The sequence below is a fragment of the Rhea pennata genome, chromosome 23 (genome assembly GCF_028389875.1).
Source record: "Rhea pennata isolate bPtePen1 chromosome 23, bPtePen1.pri, whole genome shotgun sequence".
NCBI classification, from domain to species: domain Eukaryota; kingdom Metazoa; phylum Chordata; class Aves; order Rheiformes; family Rheidae; genus Rhea; species Rhea pennata.
In genome coordinates this window covers 5,022,387-5,045,152 of record NC_084685.1, presented here as the reverse complement: position 1 = coordinate 5,045,152, position 22,766 = coordinate 5,022,387, and the positions used below count along the sequence as shown (strand labels likewise).

The window sequence follows — 22,766 nt, the reverse complement described above, 5'->3', positions numbered from 1 at the left end:
GGAACGTGCGCGAGGCTTCACTGCAGAGCGTGTGCGTGCAAGGGGCTTTCATCGCAGGGCTGCGTGTGTGCGTGCACACGCATGTGCTGGCGACGGGGGTTCATCACAGGGCTGCGCAGGGGGGGGGTGTTCAACACAGGATGCTGAGTGTGTATGTGGGTATCTTACCACACGAGTTTGTGTGTGTGTGTGTGCAGCTCCCCCAGGTGTGTGAGTGTGCACAGCTCCCCCAGGGTTGTGTGTGAGTGTGTGCACAGCTCCCCCAGGTGTGAGTGTGTGCAGCTCCTCCAACTCTGTGAGTGTGCGCAGCTCCCCCAGGTGTGAGCGTGAGTGTGCGCAGCTCCCCCAGGGCTGTGTGAGCGTGCGCAGCTCCCCCAGGTGTGAGTGTGAGCGTGCGCAGCCCCCCCAAGGCTGTGTGCACAGCTCCCCCAGGTGTGTGTGAGCGTGCAACTCCCCCCAAGGCAGTGTGCGTGTGCGCAGCCCCCCCAGGGCTGTGTGCGTGTGCGCAGCCCCCCAGGTGTGAGTGTGAGCGTGTGCAGCACCCCCAGCGCTGTGTGCGTGTGCGCAGCCCCCCAGGTGTGAGTGTGAGCGTGCGCAGCCCCCCCAAGGCTGTGTGCGTGTGCACAGCTCCCCCAGTTGTGTGTGAGCGTGCAACCCCCCCCAAGGCAGTGTGTGTATGCGCAGCCCCCCCAGCGCTGTGTGCGTGTGCGCAGCCCCCCAGGTGTGAGTGTGAGCGTGTGCAGCACCCCCAGCGCTGTGTGCGTGTGCGCAGCCCCCCCAGGTGTGAGTGTGAGCGTGCGCAGCGCCCCCAGCGCTGTGTGCGTGTGCACAGCTCCCCCAGGTGTGTGTGAGCGTGCAACTCCCCCCAAGGCAGTGTGCGTGTGCAGCGCCCCCAGCGCTGTGTGCGTGTGCGCAGCCCCCCCAGGTGTGAGTGTGAGCGTGTGCAGCCCCCCCAGCGCTGTGTGCGTGTGCGCAGCCCCCCAGGTGTGCGCGTGCGCGTGCGCAGCCCCCTCCCCCCCCCCCCCCCCCAGGCTCGCGCGGGCTGCGGCGCGCGGCGGCGGCGGCAGGGGGCGCCGCGGTGGCGGCGGCGCGGCGGGGGGGGGCGCGGCGCGGCGGGGGCGGGGGCGGGGCGGACACGTCCGCGGAGCGAGCGGCGGGGCGGGCGCCGGGCGCGGGGCCGGGCCAGGCCGGGCCGGGCCGGGTCGGGCCTCGCCTCGCCGCGGCTGGGCGCTGCGGGAGCCGCGCGGCGCCATGAAGGACTGCGAGTACCGGCAGATCCCGCCGGGGGCGGCCGCGCCGGGCCGGGCCGCCTCGCCGCCGCCCGCTCCCGGGCCGCCGCCCGCCGCCCGCCGGCCCCGCCGGAAATGGGAGGTGTTCCCGGGCCGCAACCGCTTCTACTGCGGCGGCCGCCTCATGCTGGCGCGGCACAGCGGCGTCTTCGCCCTCACGCTCGGCCTCATCCTGGCCACCAGCGGCCTCTTCTTCGCCTTCGAGTGAGTCCGGCGGGGCCCGCGCTGCCGGGCGGGGGGCGCCCGCGGCCTGCGCCGCGCCCGGGGGCTGCCAACCCCCCCCCCCCCCGCCCCGCGCTGGGGGCTTTGGGGGACCCCCCCTTGGGGCCTGCCCCTCTGCAGGGGGCTCTAGAGTGTACCCCCCCCACACACTAGGGGGGCTCTGAGGTCGCCCTCGTGGGGCCTGCTCCCCCCCCCCCATACTGGGGGGCTCTGGGATCTGCTCATTTTGACCGGGGCTCTGGGCGCTCCCCTCGCTGGGGTCTGCCCCTCCGTAGGGGGATCTAGCGCTGCCCTCCCCTCTTCCCTGCAGGGGTGAAGGTTTGTGAGGTCTGACCCCCCCGCTTTGGGGTCGGTGCCCCCCCCTCCGCTTCCCCAGGTCGTTCTCCGCCAGGGCCTGGGGTCTCTGAGTAACTGCCGCCCCCCTCTGCCGAGCCGCTGGCTGGAGGGGACCTGTCCCCGCTCACACGTGTCCTAGTTGGCCCCTCGACCGCCCGGTGTGCCCTCTTGGTGGGAGGGAGGAGAGCTGCAGGCGGGCGCCTCTCCCCCGTACAAGACCCCGGTGTTGCTCCCTTTTCCCCCCTGTCTTCCCTTAAATCGCTCCCCTGCTACAAAGCTCCCAGCCCCACTTTGGGGGGAAGCACTGGTTCCTCTTTCCCTGTCTCCAAGGATCCCTTGGCTGGAGAGAGGGATGTCTGAGTCACCCCAGATCCCCCCCTCTGCGCTGCCAGAGAGCTCGCTGACTTGTCCACTCTCTTCCACTGACTTTCTTCTGTGCTGGGATGAGTAGAGGCAGCCCTGGATTTTGTTTGCTGAGTCTGGTATTGTCAATAGCTTTAACATCCTCAGTGACCAAAGCAGAGAGTTGCCTCAGCTCCCTGTCGTGGGATGCCCTCCTTGTCTCTTCAGAGCCTTGCAATCTCTCCTCCTTCAAGCCTACCAAGGAGAGAACTGGTCCGTGCAGCCAGAAGATCAGTAAGAATGGTGCATTTGGTGGGTGGAGGAGGTAGGAATAGAGTTTCTCTCAAAAGCACTTGATGAATGGCAAAAGCCTTTCTAGGGTTGAAACCTTGATGGTCCATGCTGGAGCTCTTATTTCCTTATGCAGCTGTGTCTGGGGAAGGGGGAACTGCATCTCCCTAAATCCCTTCTCCTTTTGAGAAGGTGGCTTTGAGCCAGCCCAGGGAAGCTCCCTGTGCCCTGCAGGAAGGGAGAGCCCAGAATGTCCCGTTATGTCCTGCACTGCCTGAGAGGAGCTGGGAAGGGAGCTCAATTTGTTCTTGACATCTCCTAGGGCTTCTGCTGTTCTGTCTCTGTGCCTCTTAGGAGGGAAGGGAGCTTGTTTTCCGTACTACTGTATGACCTGGAGGGTTCATACCTGCCTTAGGATCGCCGTGTTACCTTTCTGAGTCCCAGAGCGTAGCTGCCCGAGCCTGCAGTCAGAGGTCTTGAGGTATTTGGTCAGATTAGAGGTTCTGAGAAAGAGCAGTCAGACAAGCTGAAACTGGTAGGCAGCTGTGGGAGGCAGTAATAGATACCTGTGCAAAACCTTTCGTAGTGTCATCTGTGACTCTTGACAGCTTTCTCTGCTGTGTCTGAAACTAATGGATGGTAATAGCACAGTAACTGCTTTGAACAGGGCCAAGTAAAGGACATCTGCTCTCCTCCTCTCTTCTTGCCTAGTCACTCTTTCTTGGTTGAAGATGCCCTGGGGCTTTCCAGGTTGTTATTATAGTGGTACACTTCTGTTGCATGGGTTATGGTTTGCTAGATACATAGCAATACATCTTAGCTGTGTCTGCAGTTCACATTTTTTATGTGATTCTTTTTTTTTTTTCTTTTCTTTTGCCTGAAGGATGAAGGAGGGGTCCAGAGACTCTCCCAGAAAAGGGGTGTCAGGAAAGCCTGTGTCTTGTTTCAGAGGCCCTTCTGTGCCTTGATCTCAGAGCGGATTGAGGGGTTTTGGGCAGCAGAGCTGGTCTCAGGCCAGAGGGGTTTTGTTGTTTGATGGCTGCTTTGTTCTGAACAGCTGAGCTTGGGAGTTGAAACAAAAGTTGCTTAATCCTTTTGAACTGCCCTCCTAATGTTATTGAGACTTAGTACCGCCCATGGCCATCCGGGCTTCAACGACTTGCATGTCTGTGCTCAAGTCCGGGTTATTTATCAGTTTCTTATAATAGCAAATCCCTTTGCAGAGCGAGGAATTGGGGGGGGGGGGGGGCTCCAGCACTGCGTTATGTGAAGAATTGTGTTTATCGGAGGTCTTAGCATGTTGTTCTGCGAGGAACTGAGCTGCCCTGCTGCAGTCTGCAGTTGTTCTAGTCCCTGCGTACAGGAGAACGGCCTCAGGTCCTGCCACTACTTGTAGGAGCCCAGGAACGGGCATCGTATGTTTAGATGCATGCTGGCTTGTCGCAGCAGTTTCAGTTCTGAAATGCGTCCCTGCTCAAACATCTGGAGCACTATGAAGGGCACACACAAGTCATCCAGAGACAGCAAAGCTGTGTTGAACCAAAGCCAATTTCCCTTTCAGCTTCATGTGTTGGACCAAGTGGGATTGCATTCATAGCAATTTTGATCTTGTTAGCTTAGGGCATTTTTCATATATGCTTGATGCTACTGTTGTAGAAGATGACCAGGCTTTGAAATAGCTGGCAGGTTTTAGAAACACTGTTCTGACACTTCAGAAAGACCAAGAAGCTGTATATAGGAGCTCACATTGCTGTCTTTGCTTCAAAGACCCTATCTTCTCAGTGCAACTCCAGAGCTGCAGGGTGCTATCTGGGTAATTACTGTTCCGGAGGTCTCTGCAAAGCAGCAGTGTTTTAGTCCACTATACCACAGTAATTTATAATATTTAGTGTGATAGCTGATAGCAAGTGCTGTATGGATGGTCTGTAATGATCTTTTTTCTTTCTTTCTTTCTTTTTTTAACAGCTGCCCCTTCCTTGCAAGTCATCTGACCCTGGCCATCCCCATCATTGCAGCTGTCCTCTTCTTCTTTGTCATCAGTTGTCTGCTCCAGACAAGCTTCAGAGATCCAGGTATCCTGCCTCGAGCCACCCCAAGTGAAGCTGCAGACCTGGAAAAGCGAATCGGTAAGACCTCTGTTCCTTCTCTGGTGTTTGCTTCAGTGCGTGTGTGTGTGTGTGTGTGTGTGTGCATTTCAGGCTCAGCGAGTCTTGGTACCTTAGCGGTCATCTCAGGACAAAAGGGGCCAGAGCATTAGATCAGGAGGCTCTGCAGTGTCTTAGGAGCCCTGGTGAAAGAGGTGTGACAAGCTCCTGTAGCACAGCAGGCTGCCCCTTAAGAAGGGGATCTGCAGAGAAGCAGTGGTGGTTTCCTTTTCTGTTTAATCCCATCGCTTTCCCAGGCAAAGCCCTGTGCAAGGGATTGGAGGCTGTATCTATTCTTGTCCTCAGGACTGAGACCTGACTGGGCTGTAGCCTCATGCAGAGTTCAGATGATGGGGGAACTGGCAGTATCAGTGCCCTAAATGTTCATACCGGTCGAGTCTGTTTACCAGCAACTGGAGAAGTAGAGTCTTCCGTCATAATCACTCTGTGCCGTGCTTTTAAGCAGCGACAGTGTTTTCATGATCTGAGCATTGATTCAGATCTGGGGCTGGGATTTGTGATGATCTGAATTCCACGGAATTTTCTCTGAATTCTAGATTCTAGTCCAGGCTGCAAAACTTGATTTTTTTTCCCCTTTTTCCCTCCTGGAAGAACCAATTCATTGCTACTGCACATATTTTCTATTTTCACCATGTAACATGGCTGTAATATAGAGACCCTGATAAGAAGGAAAGCTGATGAGGATTAACTAAGTAATAATTTTAAAGCTGCTGAAACCGGAAGCATGCCTGGAAGATAAAAAGCATTCATGCTTGGCCTTTTGTTGCTATTCCTCCATCTTCTGGAATTTGAACAGAGAAGTTCCCATGGCCAGCAGGTGACAAACAGGATCCTTGAGTTAGCTTTCTGGATCAGAGAAGTCTGTCGAAAAACATGCAGAAATGAAGCCTTCTTTTTCTGTTTTAATGAGACAGTTGCAGCTAAACTCAACTAGTGCTGAAAAAAAGACCATTTCTACCCTGAGAATGGTTCTGCAGTCAACTGAATCTATTTTGAATGTAGTCTACTGCTGAATGGGTAATCTTATCTTTGACTGTTCTTGCTACTGCCTTGCATTGGTGTTTGGGCAGTCACCCAGTGAGCAGGAGCAGGGATTTGCCTGGACAAACACTGACGTGGTGTTTCTTGCTACTGTCAGCACAGGGAAGGTGGCAGAACGATGAAGCAGGGGAGCAGAGAGCAGGACTGACTTTATGGGAGAAATGGTGAAGTAAAGGGACCGTGGATTTGTAGCCTTAAAGCACCCTGCCAGGTTCCTGGCTGATGTGCCTGGAGTGGAGGGGGGAGATGACTGACGCTGGGATTTTTTGTGAAGACTTCTGTGAGAAGGGACTGGGCATGTAATCTGTGTGTTAACTGCAAGTGCACCACCCCTCATGGAGACTCCTGCTGGTTTTAGTGGATTTCAGAGCTGCTTCTGGTAAACCACAACAAATCTCTACTTATGCTGGGCTGCAGACAGTGAGGATTGAGCTCAAAAGCTTAAACCTTATAAGGAAAAAGGCTGTATGCTGTGTTTAGCCCCTACATCCTTGCTTTTCTATACATATTTCATTCTGTTTGTGTGAATGCAGTTATACCAGTGCTAAATAGGTCTCCAGGTGAAGGCACCAAGGCTCAACTGGAGAGAGTAGGTGTCCTGTTCCAGGGGCATTTTTGCTTGTCTGTAGTTTTGCATAGTACTGACCAATACCATGAAGTTGACGCATATGTGCATGGAACAGATTTTGCCTGGAGTTTCAAGTAGCCTTTTCTGTGCTTCTGGCTGTCACGGAATTTCATTTGGGCTCATCTTGACTTCTCTGAAACTCTTTGCAAATCCCATCCTTCCTGAAGGACACTCTGGGACAGGTGAAGTGGTGACAGCAAAAGACTTAACTCAGCAACTGCTGCTGCTGTTAACCACCCACACCCTGTTTGTGCCTCTCAAAAAAAGAGCCTGATCCTGAGGACAGACTTGCAGGCTTGGTGCTGAGAGGGCTGGCTAGCTGTTCTGCTTCTCTGTTTTGCTGAAAGAGAGGGTAGAGAGTGAGAGTGCCTGTGCCTATGCCCTTTTCTTACACGGAGTTAATTACTTTGAATGTTGTCCAAACTAGGAGGGATCTTACCCCATAAGTTTTCCTGCAAAATATTGGTGGCTAGGACTTAGGATAATTAATTTAGAAATGAATGGGTTTTTTTAAGGTTATGATTTGCTCTTTAGCCTGCTGCACCTCAAGGTCTCATTTATTAACGGTTTCTAACAGATTGCTAATATCTGTCCCTGTCTAAAAACTCTGTCAGACTGTCTTTATGGTAGCCAAGAAAGTGTATACAGTCAGGATCTGTGGACTGCTTTGATGTCGTCCTTTGTCACAGATGCCTTAGCAAAGCTAATGTGAGACAAGTTGAATCTGTCCCCGCTGAAAATGGTTGCAGGGCAATAATTCTGGGTCTACTCATACAGCTAGTTTTAAAATATCCTCAGAGCGGTTACCCATGTTTCTATTTAAAAGTGTGTAAAGCTGGTAGCTGGCTGCAGAAGCTGCCAGTTGTGCCAGCTGTTACTGTTAATATAATCCATTCATTTTCATCTTAGCCCACTCACTGGTAGATCTCTGTTTTCAAAGATTTCATCAAAGTTGGGAAGATTCTTTTAAGAGTGAGCTAGATGAGTTATGAAATGACCCCCAAAATTGCAAACATGATACAGAGGTTTCCCAGCTCTCACTGTTGCTGATCAGAGAAAGAGACTGCAGCTGTCAGTCCCAAATTAATAGTCAAATACTAGCACAGCCAAATGCAACTTGTAGTGTCCTTAAAAAATCTTCAATTTCAACCAAGAGAGAGAAGTTCCCCTTGTGCTATTAATACACATGTGTCAAATTTCAGTGAAATCTGTCTGGAGCACTTGAGACCTGTCTGCCCTCCTTCCCTTCTATCATGAAAATGAGTCTCTTGAGCACGGCTGTGCTGCTGGCTTCAGCTGCAGGTTGGAGAGCTGTGCTCTGGCAGTGGCTGAGGATGCTTTTGCTGAGGTTACCCTAATGTGACGGTTCCCTGACTTCTGTAACTTTGATGCTGTGCATACAGTAGAGGAGGAGCCGTGTGTGCGTTAACAGATCATGTGCCTGCTTTTGCTGTGATCTGTTAGACGTGTAGAGATGAGTTGGTGTTACTGGGCACGTTGACCCTGCTGCTTTTATGCTTGCTATTTATATATTGTTTTATGTTTTCAAAGTGTTGGGCAGATATTATTTCCTCTTGGCATCCCAGCAGCATTTCCACTGAACACACAGCAAAGAGAACGTAAACAGTGCTCTAAGGAGCTGACTGGAGTTCCTGGCTGCCCACTCTGAAACAAATCCCGTAGGCTGAGCTGCCTCTCAGCTTTAGCATTAAAGTGATGAGAGTAGGCGAGCACGTGCCATCCCTTATTCTGCCAGGAAGCCGCTTGGCATGATACGGGGGCTTTGGCTGGGACATGTGCTAGGTAAGATTTCACCTGCCCCGGTTTGACTGTCCCTCCTTCCCCTTGCAGATAGCATGGGTACCTCTACCTATCGCCCGCCAGCCCGCACGATGGAAGTGGTCATAAACAAGTACGTGGTGAAACTAAAGTACTGCTACACCTGCAAAATGTTCCGCCCTCCTCGAACCTCTCACTGCAGTGTCTGCGACAACTGTGTCGGTAAGTCCAGAGGCTGGAAACGTGTGGACATCCCTTGTGGGAGAGGGGCGGGCGAGTGTGTTAGATTCCCGGGCAGATTGGTTTTGCTCCTTTAAGGGACTGTGAAGCGAAGTACTAAGTTGTCTTTCTTGTTCCTGTTTAAAATGAGAGCAACGCCAGTGCAGTGGTTTGGGGCTGGGGGATACCACATCCAGTTCTCTGTGCCTTCTCTTTCTGTGGTTCTGGGAGGACTGTATCATGAGGTGTGATTAAAGCCTTCCCCAGAGGCAGAGTGGTGGAACAGTGCTACGGGCTCCCTGTCTGCGACCTGGCTGTAGGCAGGGCTGCCCCCCAGCCAGCATAGATTCTGATTTAGCCCTTCTGTGTCCTCCTGCTGTGCCCTCAGGTTCTGGTGGGACAGGAGGAACAGGAGAGAATGAAGATGTGAAGAAAAGCCTCTGGTAGCTCCACACAACCAGGCCCTAGGCAAGTGCAGGGGGATGAGCAGGGCAAGAAGTGTGAGGGTGACATGAGGTTCCCCACTCAATCTGGCCATGCAACAGCAACTTGAACTGTCAGGAGGGTGGCGTTTGTTTGAACAGCATGTCCGGAGAGTAGGCTCCTCATGGGTAGGCTCCTGGTTGTGCGCCGCACGCAACCGGAGGCTGTGCAGTATGCTGTCTGCAAGGGCAGCTTGAAGAACGAATGGAACGACTGACCTGAGAGTGTTGCAGGACCCAAAGACTCGGGTAAAGGAAAGTCTGAGAGTTGCTGGGTGCCGTGTGTTTGAGGATAGTTGTGACTCCTCCTTGCTCTAGAATGACTCACTGGAAAGCAGCCGTGGCTGGGATAGCATGTAGAGGGGAGCCTTCTGGAGGAACAGACATGTTCCTACTTTGTTGAGTTTTACTTGCATTAGTCGCCCCTGTGCTACGGTTACAGCAGTTCTATTAGTTTTAAATACAACCCTTTCATTAGAAGACAGCTAGGCTTGTTTCCAGATGTGTTGCACCTGCTCTGTGTTCCCAGGCAGTTTGTGTGGTTTTAGAGGCGTAACTTCACAACTTTGAAAATTATTTTCTGCTCGGAAGAAGGCGGGGGGGACTGATGCACAGAAGGGGAGCAGCAGTGCTGAGTGCACACACCCACTACTGCCAGAGAGTGGAAAAACATCTGCATTTTCCCTTCTTTCGGTTTTAGTAATGGTAGATGTTACTGGTCACAAGGTTAGTACTTATGCAGGGTTTGGAGAGAGGAACGGTTTGGCCTTTAGCGTTATAAAAGGGCATGCGAGCAGGCTGTAGCACTTTGCTGAAACTTTGTGCTAATGTACTGCTGCTAAGAAGTTCTGACCTTAAAGGGTGGCGGGTGGAAACTCAGTCTGCAGCCCCTGGATTTGCGGAGGTTCGGCAGAGTTTGCTCTGATGCTGTGTGCGAGGTGACAGCAGTCCTCACAGTGTTCTTTTTGTTTCAGAGAGGTTTGATCACCACTGCCCCTGGGTGGGCAACTGTGTGGGGAAGCGCAACTATCGCTACTTCTATGCCTTCATCCTCTCCCTCTCCTTCCTGACAGCCTTCATCTTTGCTTGTGTTGTCACCCACCTCACTCTGCGTAAGTACTGCGGATACTAGTAGCATTGAGCACTACGCTTCTGGCGATAAGCGACTTGAGGCCCTACTGCAGCACGAGGTCACTGTTCTTAGTGGACAGAGTAGGGGAAGGGTCTGGTCTTTGCTGATTTAATACGAGCATGAATGCAGCATTGCCCGAATAAACTGGGCCTCAGACTGCAGGGAACCTTGGATCCACCCTGCACCTTACTGCAGAGAAATCGTGACACTTGGTGACTAGGTTGTTCCCCACAGAGCAGATGAGTTGTGTGTCGTGCTAAGGCAGCAGTGGACTGGAGGGCTTTGGGCACATGTACCTTGGATCTCACAGGGAAAACGGCTTGCCTGTCAGCCCTGAACCCCGTGGAGCTCTGTCTGCTTACTGACGTTTCTGCAAAGTTACAGACCGCATATATTTCATGCGCAGCCAGGCAGATCGTCTGACCTGCAGGAGGGTGGCTGTGTACTCGGGAGTGGAGCAGGAGATGCAAGACTGCCTGATTGAAGGTAGTTCCTTGTCCCGTTTTTGCTTTGCAGGCTCTCAGAGAGATGGATTCCTCACCACTCTGAAGACAACACCTGCAAGATATCCTTCTAATGCTATGAGTAGCTCAGACGGCCAAGCTCTGATGCAGCAGCACTAGTAGTGTAACATGGAAGTGCAATAAGTTCTTCCAAGGGGCACCTTCATGTATTTTCCAAAACCTAATTTAGGCTCCTAGCTACCTGCTTGGGGCAGGCAGGCATCTCTCCATTTGTAGACTGATACCACTACCAAACGAGTAGGACTTTTAATTCCATATTTAGGTCACTGCCACAGCTGGAATATCATTTCTCTGCTCATTAAGGCAGGGACTAAGGCTTGGTAGCAGAATTGTTTTGCAGCTTGCAAGATTATGTGGAAAGGGAAATGGCTAGAGTAGACTGTGCCTTGGTGAACGCCCTCAGATCAGCACAGGGACTGGGAAGGTAGCAGCTTACCTGCCTTCATAGCTGAAATACTCTCCATTTGTTGGGAGTGGGGGAGTCTTTTCCCTAAAAGGAGAGGTGGGCTTGTACCTGTGTTGTACCTGTCTTGGCCAAACCCTCAGAAGCCAGGGTGCTTACAAGGCCCAGGACCTGTGGTCTTCACCATGAGTACCTCGCAAAACAGCCCTTTGCCTCTCCCTGCAAGAAGATTTTGTTCCCTGAGATTTCCTTGACTTTTCTCACTGTACTGGAGCTGGTGATTTGTTTTTTCTCAGTCTGGTCTATTTTGGGCCTCTCAGGTTTTCACACTTATTTAGTTGCCTCCAACTTGACAACGAACGAAGATGTGAGTACCTAGATGCTTGTCTTTTCACGGAGCAGGCCCTGAAAGGTGCAAGTGGGGCTGCCAGCCCTGCTATGTTCTGAGTAAGGTGGGGTTTTCAAGGAGTCCTCGACTGGGTGCCTTGGTGCGGTGTGTTGAGTAAAGCATTCTGTTTGCATTGCCTATAGTAATTCATAGCAAAGCAAATATCCTGTGCCTAAGGCAGATAGCTGAGTGGGGAGAAAACAGCGCGCAACAGCAGCAGGGCATCATGTTGGGAGGGCAGCAGATGTTACTTGGCAGTGTCAGGCTAAGAAATAACTAGCTGAGATGTTCGAAAGGTTGCACGCTTTTTTTTTTTTTTTTTTTTTTCCCTGGCCGATATGCGGCCTTGTTTAAAATTTGGAGTTCTGAGATTTAAAAAAGACAACTACCCCCTGAGATTTGGGTTTTAGCTTGGGACATGGGTGATCTTAATTCAGCATTCTGTGTAACCACAGATTTCCTGTGAGACCCTGGGCAAGTCCCTTTGTCTCCGTCAGTTCCTCAAGTGTAATAGGCAAATAATGTACAGACATCTTCTAAAGATATTTACTCTAAAGACTGTGATGCGTGCAGACTCAGAGAGTCAAATGAGATTGTATGGCAAGGCAGATTGCATGGAAAAGCAGGATCTATCTGATCCTTGGAAGGAATCAAAATTTGTCCTTCTAGTCATAAATACCTGTAATGCTTGCTTACATCGCTACAGAAGAAATGTCTGCGTTTTTTCCCTCCTCCTCTGTTGTGTTTAGAGGTATTGGCAGAGCTATGGAACACTATGAAGGTTGCATCCTGGTGCTGAGAGCACAGAGGCACTGAGTCCAGAGCATACGGCCCATTGCTTCTCTCATTGCATTGCCCGCATTGCCAGACTTGGGCTGCACCTGGGGAGAGGAAGTAAAAACAAGAAGAGGAAATGTGGTAGTAAATGGTTCGCTTCAGCCAGTGGCTTGAGGCTGGGTATAGCATCTGCCCACTCTTGTGTGCCTATGGTTGACTTGACTGGGGTTTCAAAATCAGTCCCAGTGACAGCTGCTCAGGGTGTGGGCAGATGACATTGTTTCCTTGTGTTAGTGGAATGGCCTGGGAATCCCCTTGCTGTTTGTTTAGCCTGAGGAGCACAGGAGGTACCATTAGCTAGAAGCTCTGCTCTGGTGAGCTTTCAGCCTGGTAGAAAATGAGGGAAAAAGAGGCTGGAGTTGAAGGCAGTGACACTAACAAGTAAGTTTCCATGAAGCTTGAGGAGGGCACAGCTTCGGAGCTATGTAGCCATGGGGTCGAACCTTGGCAAAGGCAGGAGAACATATTGCTGTCTCCTCTGGCTGCCTTTCTGTAGCTGTCCTCCTTTCTAAAGCAAAGAGGAGGAGCAAGCCAGAAGCTTTTTGCCTTCTGAGCAAGGATTTGAACTGACTCTGTTATCATGTAACTGTCTCGTATCGCATCTTTCCCATCTTAATTTGCACATATTTTTTTTCCTTTCAGATCAAAGGATCCTGGTCAAATAAGAGAGGCTCAGAGTTTGCTAATCCTTACAGCCATAAAAGTATCCTCACAAACTGCTGTGCAGTGCTGTGTGGACCATTCCATCCCAGGTAAGAGCTTTTGACCTCTACTATATTAGGAAGTGCATCCTGCTCTGTGAGAGGGGCCCCAGAAAGCACAGGTTTATTATGATTCACAAGAGATTGTGTCAGCCAAACACATCTACTCCCATGATGCTGAACATCCCTCATCCATGAAGAAGAGGAAGCAGTTTCCTGGTCTCTGCAGAGAAAGACTGGAGAAATGTAAAAGTAGATTTAATTCCTGTACTGCAAGAATTGAGCATCAGGCTGTAACTCTTGGCAAGCAGTCAGCAGGGATCTGCACCAGGCAGGTGTTTAAGCAACATTCAGATTGCCTGAACTGCTTTATAGCATCCTACCAATTTCTCTTACCTGTGAGTTAACCAGAACGACTATTAAAACAGAGGCAAAGGCAGGCAGTTCCCTCCAAGTGTAGTGAAATAAAGCTTTGGGCCTGGAGCATGGGCAGCTCCAGGCTGCGTTTCCTTCAGTCCAGTTACCGGTGTGGAATTATCACTGCTTTGTCACAAGAGGGTGCAATTGGGCAGAGTTAGACTGTAGTCCTCTAGCACTTGGCTGCTGGGGTTGAGGACCTGCACTCTGACTTGGGAGCTCTCAGTCTGTCTAGGGCACACAGGTCTCCTTGAGACAATGTTTTGTTTGGGATCCGGTCTGGATTTACACAGAGCATCCCAGAGGTGCCAACTCAGTGTAATGTGACAGCAGGGAAGGTGTTTGAGGTTTCAAGTAAGGTCACATAGCTAGAGTCGATGTGTTCTCCGTTTGTGTCCTGCCCTGCTCTCTGAAGTACCCCTAACCTTCTGACTGGTCCAGAGGTGCTGAAATGCCACTGTTGCCTTTTGGTAATGATACATCTGCAGACTGAGAGAGATGAGCTGTGTGGCAGGAGAGTTGCATTTTACTCCGAGCCTTTTCTCATTTATGTTGTTTTCCTGTTGTAAAGTCCCTTCCCCAGTTCCCATTTGGGTTTGTGGTGACCCAGAGCTTTTACTGACTAAAGACTGTGGTGGCTTGAGTGATATGTTTGTGGTTTGCCTAATGGACAGGAAGCTGTGTTGTCCATACCGCTCCTGCTGATGCTTTGGTTAGCAGCTCCCACAAGGAGACCCATTTCTGAACGGCTGTGGCATGTGAGCTCCCATCCTTGTGCTGGGGGTGTCTAGATGTCAGGAGGATCCTGATTTTGTGGACAGAGTTGATTTAGCTGCCTAGGCCAGCTGAGACAGCAGCTTCTGAGCACATATGCTTGACACAGAATGGATCAAGATCTTCTGCTTTAAAACTCAGTGCTAGGATGGGGGCAATTGCTTGGGGTGGCTGAGCAAACCAAGATGCTGTACTGACTGCAGCATGTTTTCTGCTTCTTCACTTGGCAGCTCTCATGAGACTAGGGGAAGGGAATTTTCACTACCAGACTTACCCTTTCTTCCCCTTGTCCAAGCTTTAAATGCCCTGTTTTGTGCCAGGTATCTCTTTCTGTAGAAACTGGTTGATTTAGCTACTGTGTAGCTTATAGCCTTTATTTTGTGAGAGTTGTAACTCCTCTCCCTTTACACTCTCCCTCTTGTTTTCCAGTTTGATAGACAGAAGAGGATTTATTCAGCCAGAGGTCGGGACCCCGTCCAGTCCTAAAAATGAAATCCCCTCCTTTGGAGCCAAAACCGACACCAGCATGGTAGGAGGCATTCCCTAGTGGTGCTGTGACATAGCCCAGTGCCTGTTGTGCCTGCACCTAACTCCAGCCAATACCTTCCCCTCTTACCATCTCCTTGGCCTCAGGCAGGACAGCCCTGTGATGCAGAGCTGCCAAAGACTCAGTTGAGCCATACATTGCCTTTTTTTATTTATTTATTATTTTTGTTTATTTGTCTCACTGTGATGTGGACCTTCGACTTTCGACTGATAGAGCGTAACAGCGTGCAAGAACCTCAGACTCGAGCAGAAAGCAGGGGATCCTCACTGTACCTGGGAAGCAAATAGGTCTGGAGAGCTACCAGACCTCTGACCTCTGCTCCAGAGAGTCGCTGTGTTTACTGCAAGGAGTAACGAGGTGGGCCAAGGAGGGGAGGTGGACACTGGCAGCAGTTCACGCTCTGAGCTGTACTGTCAAGCCTCATCTTTTGGACTGACAGAGGTGGAAGTTGCCTGGTATTTCTGATATCTCCATGAATGCTGCCGCCTCCTCTGTGCCAATGTGGAGGGGTTTTATGTCTTAATGGTTGGATACTCAGCCTGCTGCAGGAGCAGCTTTTTTCCTTTCTTTCTTTTTTTTTTTTTCCTGGAAGCTGCTGTGCCTTGATAAATTGTGGTGTTTTCCTGGGAGGGCTCCCTGGTTCCCAGCAGATGTGGAAGCTGGCTAGATGTCCCGGCTGTCAATTGATTCTGTTTACTGTCTGGTTGCTGAGGAGTACTAAAGAGCTCTGAGTGTTTCGGCTCTTTCAGCCAGTAAGAGCGTGTTTTGCAGCAAGGACACAAGTTAGGAAGAACCTCGTCTTCCTGGGGAAAAGGCAAAACGTGCAGTGTTCTGCAGCTCTCATGGTGAGATGCTGCTTGGAAAGGGACGGTTGTAGGATTTGATCTCAGCTTGCCAGGAAAGCCTGGCTGCATCCTGTCTGTAGGACACTTAAAGGCAATAGAAGAGTAGGTGAATTTTGAGGGTCACATCCTTCCTAGCTGGAGTTACACAGAGGAAGCAGTGAGTGGGTGCTGGTCTCTGATAACCTCACGTTGTGCTCTTGGTTTGGGTTTCTGGCCAACAGACTAGAGCAGGACTGTCCACAGCACCGCAGGAACGATTCCTGCACGTGTCTCAGCATGTCCTGAGCAGCCCTCGTGCCTGCAGAGGCAGCCGGGAGAGCTGGGCTGGGCAGCCAACTCTGCAGGTTACTAACACTGGAGTGTGCGTAGAGGAGTCACAGACCTTGTTAGCAATACTTGAATTGCGTTATTAAAAGCTGCTGGATATTTTTGCACATTTTGTAGATTTTTTTTTCTATGTAGAACATTTTATATTCGGTGTAGATAGTGCTGTGCATGTTAGCACCAGGGCAGAGACTTGCCGTGTTTTGTGTCAAGCTAACTGGTTAGGTTTCCGTGGGTCACACGCATAGATTTCAACCTCAGGTAGAGTCAGCACATCTGTGGGGGTGGCCTGTCCCCACTGAATTGGCCAGCGTTGTGCTTTACGCACCGTGAGTGACGGAGCCAGCCCGTGGGCCGCAGGGAGCTGCCCCTGCTAGCGCAGGCGGAGGGGAGCGAGGTTTTTGGTGCTGCTTCGGGGTGTGCTGGGGGGGGACCGCAGGGCAGCAGCCTTGAGCTCAGTTCTCAGAGCTCCCTCCCAAACACTGGCACTCGTTGCAACCCAGTTTGGTTGTCAGTTGTGGGATGTTACAGACATCCTCAGCCCTAACATCAAAAGAGCCCCTTTGCCTTCTTCCCTTACCTCTCTGGGCATGGGATGTGGAAAAGCAAATTCCTGGGCTGCTTTTCCTTTAAGAGTGGATTAATGTTTTGCTTCTCGCACCTTGGAAAGGTTCCTCTTGCCTTATGTTTCTGGCTTCCTGCGTGGAGATCGTGGTGTTTGTTTGCTGTGACCCCTAGCTCAAACGTTCCCTCTGCGAAGAGCGAGAGCTGCAGCCTGACAGCTTCCCGTCGCCGCGAGAGGGCAGGGCGACTCGCGCGGGATACGCTGACACCCACCTGGTTTACTCCCGGTGGCCACTCCAAAGTCGGAGGGTTTCCACCGGCCGTTGCTTAGCTGTGTGCTGCGATCCTGCGCTCTCTGTGCAGGTACCTCCGGGTGGCTTTGCCGCCCTGGAGCCTCTTTGGCCTGCTCCTTGTCAAGAAGGCAAGGTGAGAGTGTGGCAGCTGCTGAACTTCTCCCGGATCCCGGCAGATGGCCCTCGCTGCCCGGGGCTGAGCGCTCCGTGAAGCTCCCGGTGCTGCTCTGCCAGCCGGGCCCAGCTGGCCCCCGAGCTTTGTGCCATCTCCGGCCCCCGTTCACCGGCCAGGCCACCTTAGTGTGACAGCGTAAAAGCCAGTGTGGCATCTGGAGAGGAAGTGAGCTGGCTACTATGCCCTAATGTCCCTGCTTCTCCTGCCCTGATGCTTCCAGAGGGGTTTGTCTTCAAGGAGCCTCAATGCTACCTTCTAGCGGCAGGCTTGGGGATAGGGCAGGAGAGCCAAGCTTGCGTGGAGAGGGGCTGGTGCTCCGGGAGCGAGGAGCTGAGACTGCCCGAGGCTGGGGAGGGCAGTGCGTGGGGGTGCTATCGGGGGCCAGACACCTTCCTGCTTTTATTTAAACCGGTTTCTTTTGTTACTCGGCATAATAAAATTATATTTTTAAAGAGTTAATTGCTTGATTTTTTTATTTATTTTATTATTATTATTTTTATTCCTTTAAGATGTGAGGGGGCAGGTGTCTGTTTTTAATATTTCACTGTCAGGTGGAAGTTGGATTGTTTGTTAGTCTCAGACTTCTCCTGGAAGCTCTTATAACTTCATGCAGGATGGGGCCACAGAGGACATGTAGCAGCAGAGCCCAGCAGCAATTTGTGGTGCCCTGGCTCTTACTAGAGCCGAGAGCTTTTCTCTGGCCCGTAGCTATCCTGCAGCTGCTGGAGTTGACACAGCTGTGATTGCACCGTCTTACAGAAGCCAGCAGCTGAGCATCCTTTTCCCATCCATCTCTCATGTTCGCTCGGTCCAGAGCTGTGCCAGGGCTGGAGTCTCCCTGTCTAACCCAGCGCGCTGTGTCTCCACTGGCAAATGCTGAGGTGCATAATCTCTGGTGTCTTCTCCAGGAGGATGCCTGCCAGGACTTTGCCATTTCCTGCACAGCCTGATGGAATTTACCCCCTCCTTGGATGGTTGCCCTGCTTTCTGAGGGCTAGCTGGTAAGGAAGTGCTTTTTCTCCTCCCCATCATCCACCCCAGTGACCCATCTCATCTCCGCTGCATGACCAGCTCTGTCCACAGAGTCCATCACCTACCAGTTGTGTAGACATCTGTGTGTGCCGACATCCCACTGTCGCGGGAGGCGGTGAGCCCCGCTCGCCGTCCCGGTGCAGGGCTGCGCGCTAGGAGGGTTGCCGGCAGCCTCGGAGAGAAGAAAGGGAAGGTCTCTCCCAGCTTTGCGCTTGGGCCTGCCGAGGGACGGAGCTGACGGGCTCGTGTGCGTTGAGGTGGCGTGCGTGGCGGTGTTTGGAGGAAGCCGCGGCGCTCGGGGCCGCGGGTTTGCCGAGCCCGGAGCGGCAGGCGCTTGCTGGCTGGGCTGCGGCCGCGGTTTGTTCTCGGTCGAGCTGCGGTGCTGCTGGGGTTGCGGGGAGCCCCCAACTGATGCAGAGATTTGGTGTTTACAGCGAGCTGTGGCCCGAACAGAGGACTGGGAGCCTGGAACAGTTTTCTACTCCCAGCTCCACCACTGCTGCGCTTTGTGGTTCGATCAGTCCCATCCCTCCTTCCCCTTGCGCCTCAGTTTTGTTCTCTAACCCAAGGTTTGTCCTTCCGTGTGCCCACAATGAAGGTAAGTTCTTTTTGAAGCACGCTGTGAATTAGCGTTACTGCGATCCTGTGCCTGGCGCTGGGGGCTCTGGATGCCCCCCTTGCGTCCCATGCTTGCATCCCTGCCTTCTCCCTCCATCCGTGCAACACGCCGCGAGCTCACGTCTGCTAGAACCGGGCTGCCGGAGCCGCTCTCCCAGTCAGCAGAGACAGACCTTCCTCCCTGCTCGTATCTCATCGCTGCCGTCCCAGCGTGGTCTGCAGAGCAGTTTGGATTTCTGGACCTTGGCGCCAGCTCCTGTGCGGAGCTGCCACATCCCGCAGTGCCTTGTAGGCAGGCAGCATCTGCGGCACCGAGGCAGCAGTCACCCCCAGGCTGTCCAGAGGTTGTGTCCGCGCGGAGGAAGTTCATAGAATCACAGAATCAGTAAGGTTGGCAGGGACCTCTGGAGATCATCTAGTCCAACCTCCCTGCTCAGCGGGGTCACCTAGAGCATGTTAGACAGGGTTGCATCCAGGCGGGCCTTGAAGATCTCCAGAGAAGGAGACTCCACAGCCTCTCTGGGCAACCTGGTCCAGTGCTCCATCACGCTCACAGGGAAGAAATTCCCCCTCACGTTCAGGCAGAACTTCCTGTGCTTCAGTTTCTGCCCACTGCCTCTTGTCCTGTCACACGGGACAACTGAAAAAGTTTGTCCCTGCCCCCTTGACACCCTCTCTTCAGGTACTTAGACACATTGATAAGATCCCCCCTCAGTCTTCTCTTCCCCAGGCTGAAGAGGCCCAGCTCTTGCAGCTGCTCCTCATAGGGGAGATGCTCCAGCCCTCTGATCATCCTCATAGCCCTATGCTGGACTTTCAGTAGCTCCATGTCTCTCTTGTACTGGGGAGCCCAGAACTGGACACAGTACTCGAGATGAGGCCTCCCCAGGGCTGAGCAGAGGGGCAGGATCACCCCCCTCGACCTGCTGTCAACACTCTTCCTAATGCACCCCAGGAGACCATTGGCCTTCTTGGCCACAAGGGCACATTGCTGGCTCATGGTCAACTTGTCATCCACCAGCACTCCCAGGTCCTTCTCTGCAGAGCTGCTCTGCAGAAGGTCAGCCCCCAGCTTGTACTGCCGCCTGGGGTTATTTCTCCCTAGGTGCAGGACTCTGCACTTGCCCTTGTTGAACCTCATGAGGTTCCTCTCTGCCCAACTCTCCAGCCCGGCCAGGTCTCTCTGAGTGGCAGCACAGACCTCAGGTGTATCAGCCACTCCTCCCAGCTCGGTATCATCAGCAAACTTGCTGAGGAGGCACTCTGTCCCTTCATTCAGGTCATAGATGAAGAAGTTGAACAGTATGGGACCCAATACTGAGCCCTGGGGGATGCCACTAGCCACAGGCCTTCAACTAGACTCTGCACCACTGATGGCAACCCTCTGAGCTCTGCCTCTCAGCCAGTTCTCAGTCCACCTCACTGTCCACTCGTCTGACCCACACTTCCTGAGCTTCTCTAGGGGGATGTTATGGGAGACAGTGTCAAAAGCCTTGCTGAAGCCAAGGTACACAACCTCCACTGCTCTCCCCTCATCTATCCAGCCAGTCACTCCATCAGAGAAGGCTATCAGATTGGTTAAGCAGGATTTCCCCTTGGTGAATCCCTGCTACACCTGATCACCTTCTTTTCCTCCATATGTCTGGAGATGACATCCAGAAGGAGCTGTTCCATCACCTTTCCAGGGATGGAGGTGAGGCTGACCGGCCTGTAGTTGCTTGGGTCCTCCTTCTTGAAGACTGGAGTGACACTGGCTTTCTTCAGCACCTCAGGCACCTCTCCAGTTCTCCATGACTTTTCAAAGATGATGGAGAGCGGCCTGGCAACAACATCCACTAGCTCCCTCAGTACCCATGGGTGCATCCCATCTTAACCCATGGATTTGTGGATGTCTAGCCTGCCCAGAAGGTCTCTAATCCTATCCTCCTCAACCAAAGGAAAGTCTTCCCTTCTCCAGACTTTCTCCCTCACGTCCACGTTCTGGGATTCCCGGGGGCTGCCCTTAGCAGTGCAGACTGAAGCACAGAAGGCATTCAGCAATTCTGCCTTCTCTGTATCCCTTGTCACCAGGGCCCCCACCCCATTCAGTATCGGACCCACATTTCCCCTAGTCCTCCTCCTGCTGCTGTTGTATTTGAAGAAGCCCTTCCTGTTGTCCTTGACATCCCTTGCCAGACCCAATTCCAACTGGGCTTCAGCCTTCCTTGTCGCATCTCTACATACCCTGACTGCATGCCTATAATCCTCCCAGGTAGCCTGTCCCCTCTTCCACATCCCGTGTATTTTCTTCCTCTGTCTGATTTTGGCCAAGAGCTCCTTGCTCACCCAGGCAGGTCTCCGGCCCTTTTTGCTGGTGCCTCCTCCTGTTGTGCACAGCGGGGCCGAATCCGGCCGCACGATGTGCTGGGCACTAACACCTCGCCTCTTGGTCTTTTGGGACGAGTCTCACGCGCCCGATCCGTCCCGGCCCGGGTTAGCTGTAGGATAAACCGCTGTTAAACCTCTCTACCGCTAAGACGACGCGTGTTCGATCCCGTGCTGTTCTCTCCTCTAGCCGGCCTGGATGAGCCTCCTTGCCCTGCTTCCCGCTACCTGCTTCTCCTTGCAGTACTTCTGGCACTAACCCCCTCTCTCGCTCCCTCCTCTCCCGTGCGCCGTGGGCAATCCAGTATGTTCAGGGCACTGAAGAGCTCTTGCGACTGCAGCCCTCTGCCTCTCTTGGAGCACGCCAAGGGAAGCCGAGACGCCACGGACAATCCCGGACCGCCAGCCATCACCACCACGTGTGCCTCCGCTCGCCCGGGCCGCGCGCTGCCTGCCTCCCGCCGCCGGAGAGGGGCCCACGCTGCCGCGCACGAGGAAAAGCCTTCGCAGCCGCCGCGGCAGGGGCCAAGGCAGCCGCCCCCGCCCGGTGCCAAGCTTAAAGCCATACAGTCACCCCCCCCCCCCCCCCCCCAGCGCAATAACTGCGGCTCCCGCCGCCTCCCGCCACCGGAGAGACTCGTGCAACCGCGCCGAGGCCGAAGGCGGCTCCTGTAACCGGCCTTGCGCTGCGGCGAAGGCGTCTCCCCGCCAGCAGCTCCTGGAAGATGCCAGGCAATATTCGAGCGGGCCTTCAAGACCAGCAGCTTCGCGCGAGCGTGTCCACGGCCATGGCAGCTCCTGGCCTCCGGGGAGCCCGTCTCCGAGCCGCTTTGGCGCGGCCGCGCACCCGCGGGACTCCTCCCTGACGGTCGCTAGCGCGTGTAGAAGAGTTCACCCTTCGAAACGCTTCCCGCCGAGCTCTGTGTTTTCTGTTTCGTCCCAGCGCGGCTCTGGTTTTAGGGGAAAGGGGTACGAGCCCCGCAGCGGCCCGACTAGCCGGCTCGGCGGCGCCTCTCCCCTTTCCGCGCTGCGCAGTCGGCGGTCCTGGAAGGACGCGGCGAGGCTGGGCCCTCCGGCCGCAGCACGGCTGGACTCGCCCCATCAGCAAAGCTTAGACTCCGGCAGGATTTGCGATCTATTTTTGCCTTTTACTTTTGTAACAAAAAAATAAAAGTTTCTCCTATTTACTGTACGTGAGCGCACGCTGCTCTGTGCTTTACCAGCGCTGCGGAGCTCCTCCCCGCGGCACGGCTCGGGCCCGGGCACGCTCGGGGGAGCCGAGCCAAGCCGAGCCGAGCCGAGCCGGGCCGAGCCGAGCCGAGCTGGGCCGCGCGGGGTCTGCACGCCCCTGCCTGCCGCCACCGCCGCCTCGGAAGCGCTGGGAAGGGCCGGAGAAGGGGCCCGGTCCCTGCGGCCCCGGGAGCAGCCGGGCGGCCGAACGCCCTTCCGGCGCCCGCGGGCGCTGCGCTGGCTGCGCGCGGTGCCGGAGCCGCTCCGGAGCTCGGCCCCGGCTTGCCCGGAGCAGCGCGGTTTCCGCGGGGGGGGGGGGGGGTTGGGGCCCCTCGTGCCGCTCCCAGGGGCTTTCCGGGCCCTTTCCCAGGGCCTGGACACGCGGCCCCGGGGCGCTTCCCTTCGCTCAGCCTCCGGTTTTCACAAAACTGGAGGGAGCAGAATGTTTCTGCAGCCTCTAAGCTGATTTCAACCCAATTTTTGGCAGCGGTTCAGCCCCTGCAGGGGCTGGCGGGGCCGGGGGGGGTGCAGACACCCCCCCCCCCGCTGCAGCTTCCGCGCGCGGATGGGTTTTGATCCGGGGAGCCTGAACCCCTCCGGCAGGCAGGGAGGCAGCGAGGCCCCGCGGCCTCCGCCAGGTGCCCGGAGCCTCATCCGGCTGCAGAGGTCCCAAGTCCCCGGTGCCCCCGCGGGAGCTGCCGGCGGCAGCGGAGGGGGCCGGGGGAGGTGTTGGGGGGGGGACACGATCGCGGGGATAACGCCGGGGCTGGGGCAGCCTTCGCCCCGCCGCCGCCGCGGAGCCGG

General features: G+C 54.1%; 1 protein-coding gene across 3 annotated transcripts; it reads left to right on the top strand.

Annotated features, from left to right (window-relative positions):
- The first annotated feature begins 1,251 nt into the window (after positions 1-1,251).
- ZDHHC18 (zinc finger DHHC-type palmitoyltransferase 18) lies at positions 1,252-21,296 on the top strand. 3 transcript variants are annotated; one of them, XM_062594250.1, is made up of 10 exons: positions 1,252-1,493; positions 4,446-4,606; positions 8,166-8,315; positions 9,769-9,906; positions 10,443-10,491; positions 11,118-11,220; positions 12,721-12,830; positions 14,400-14,499; positions 17,627-17,719; positions 21,038-21,296. In XM_062594250.1, exons 1-9 carry the CDS (start codon positions 1,252-1,254, stop codon positions 17,666-17,668), a joined length of 1,095 nt encoding a protein of 364 aa, XP_062450234.1. In that variant the 3' UTR covers positions 17,669-17,719; positions 21,038-21,296. The 3 variants fall into 3 exon arrangements, with proteins under 3 accessions (XP_062450234.1, XP_062450233.1, XP_062450235.1); XM_062594249.1 differs by lacking the exons at positions 17,627-17,719; positions 21,038-21,296 and adding an exon at positions 14,731-17,177; XM_062594251.1 differs by lacking the exons at positions 17,627-17,719; positions 21,038-21,296 and having other exon boundaries at positions 14,400-14,822.
- Positions 21,297-22,766: the final 1,470 nt, after the last annotated feature.

What these genes read in the sequence shown, in the direction of transcription:
- ZDHHC18 (XM_062594249.1), top strand. Translation starts at nt 1,252, where the DNA reads ATGAAGGACTGCGAGTACCGGCAGATCCCGCCGGGGGCGGCCGCGCCG. An exon ending in AGACCTGGAAAAGCGAATCG is followed by an intron (nt 4,607 to 8,165) that starts GTAAGACCTCTG and finishes TTCCCCTTGCAG; the next exon opens with ATAGCATGGGTACCTCTACC. An exon ending in ACTTGACAACGAACGAAGAT is followed by an intron (nt 11,221 to 12,720) that starts GTGAGTACCTAG and finishes TTTTCCTTTCAG; the next exon opens with ATCAAAGGATCCTGGTCAAA.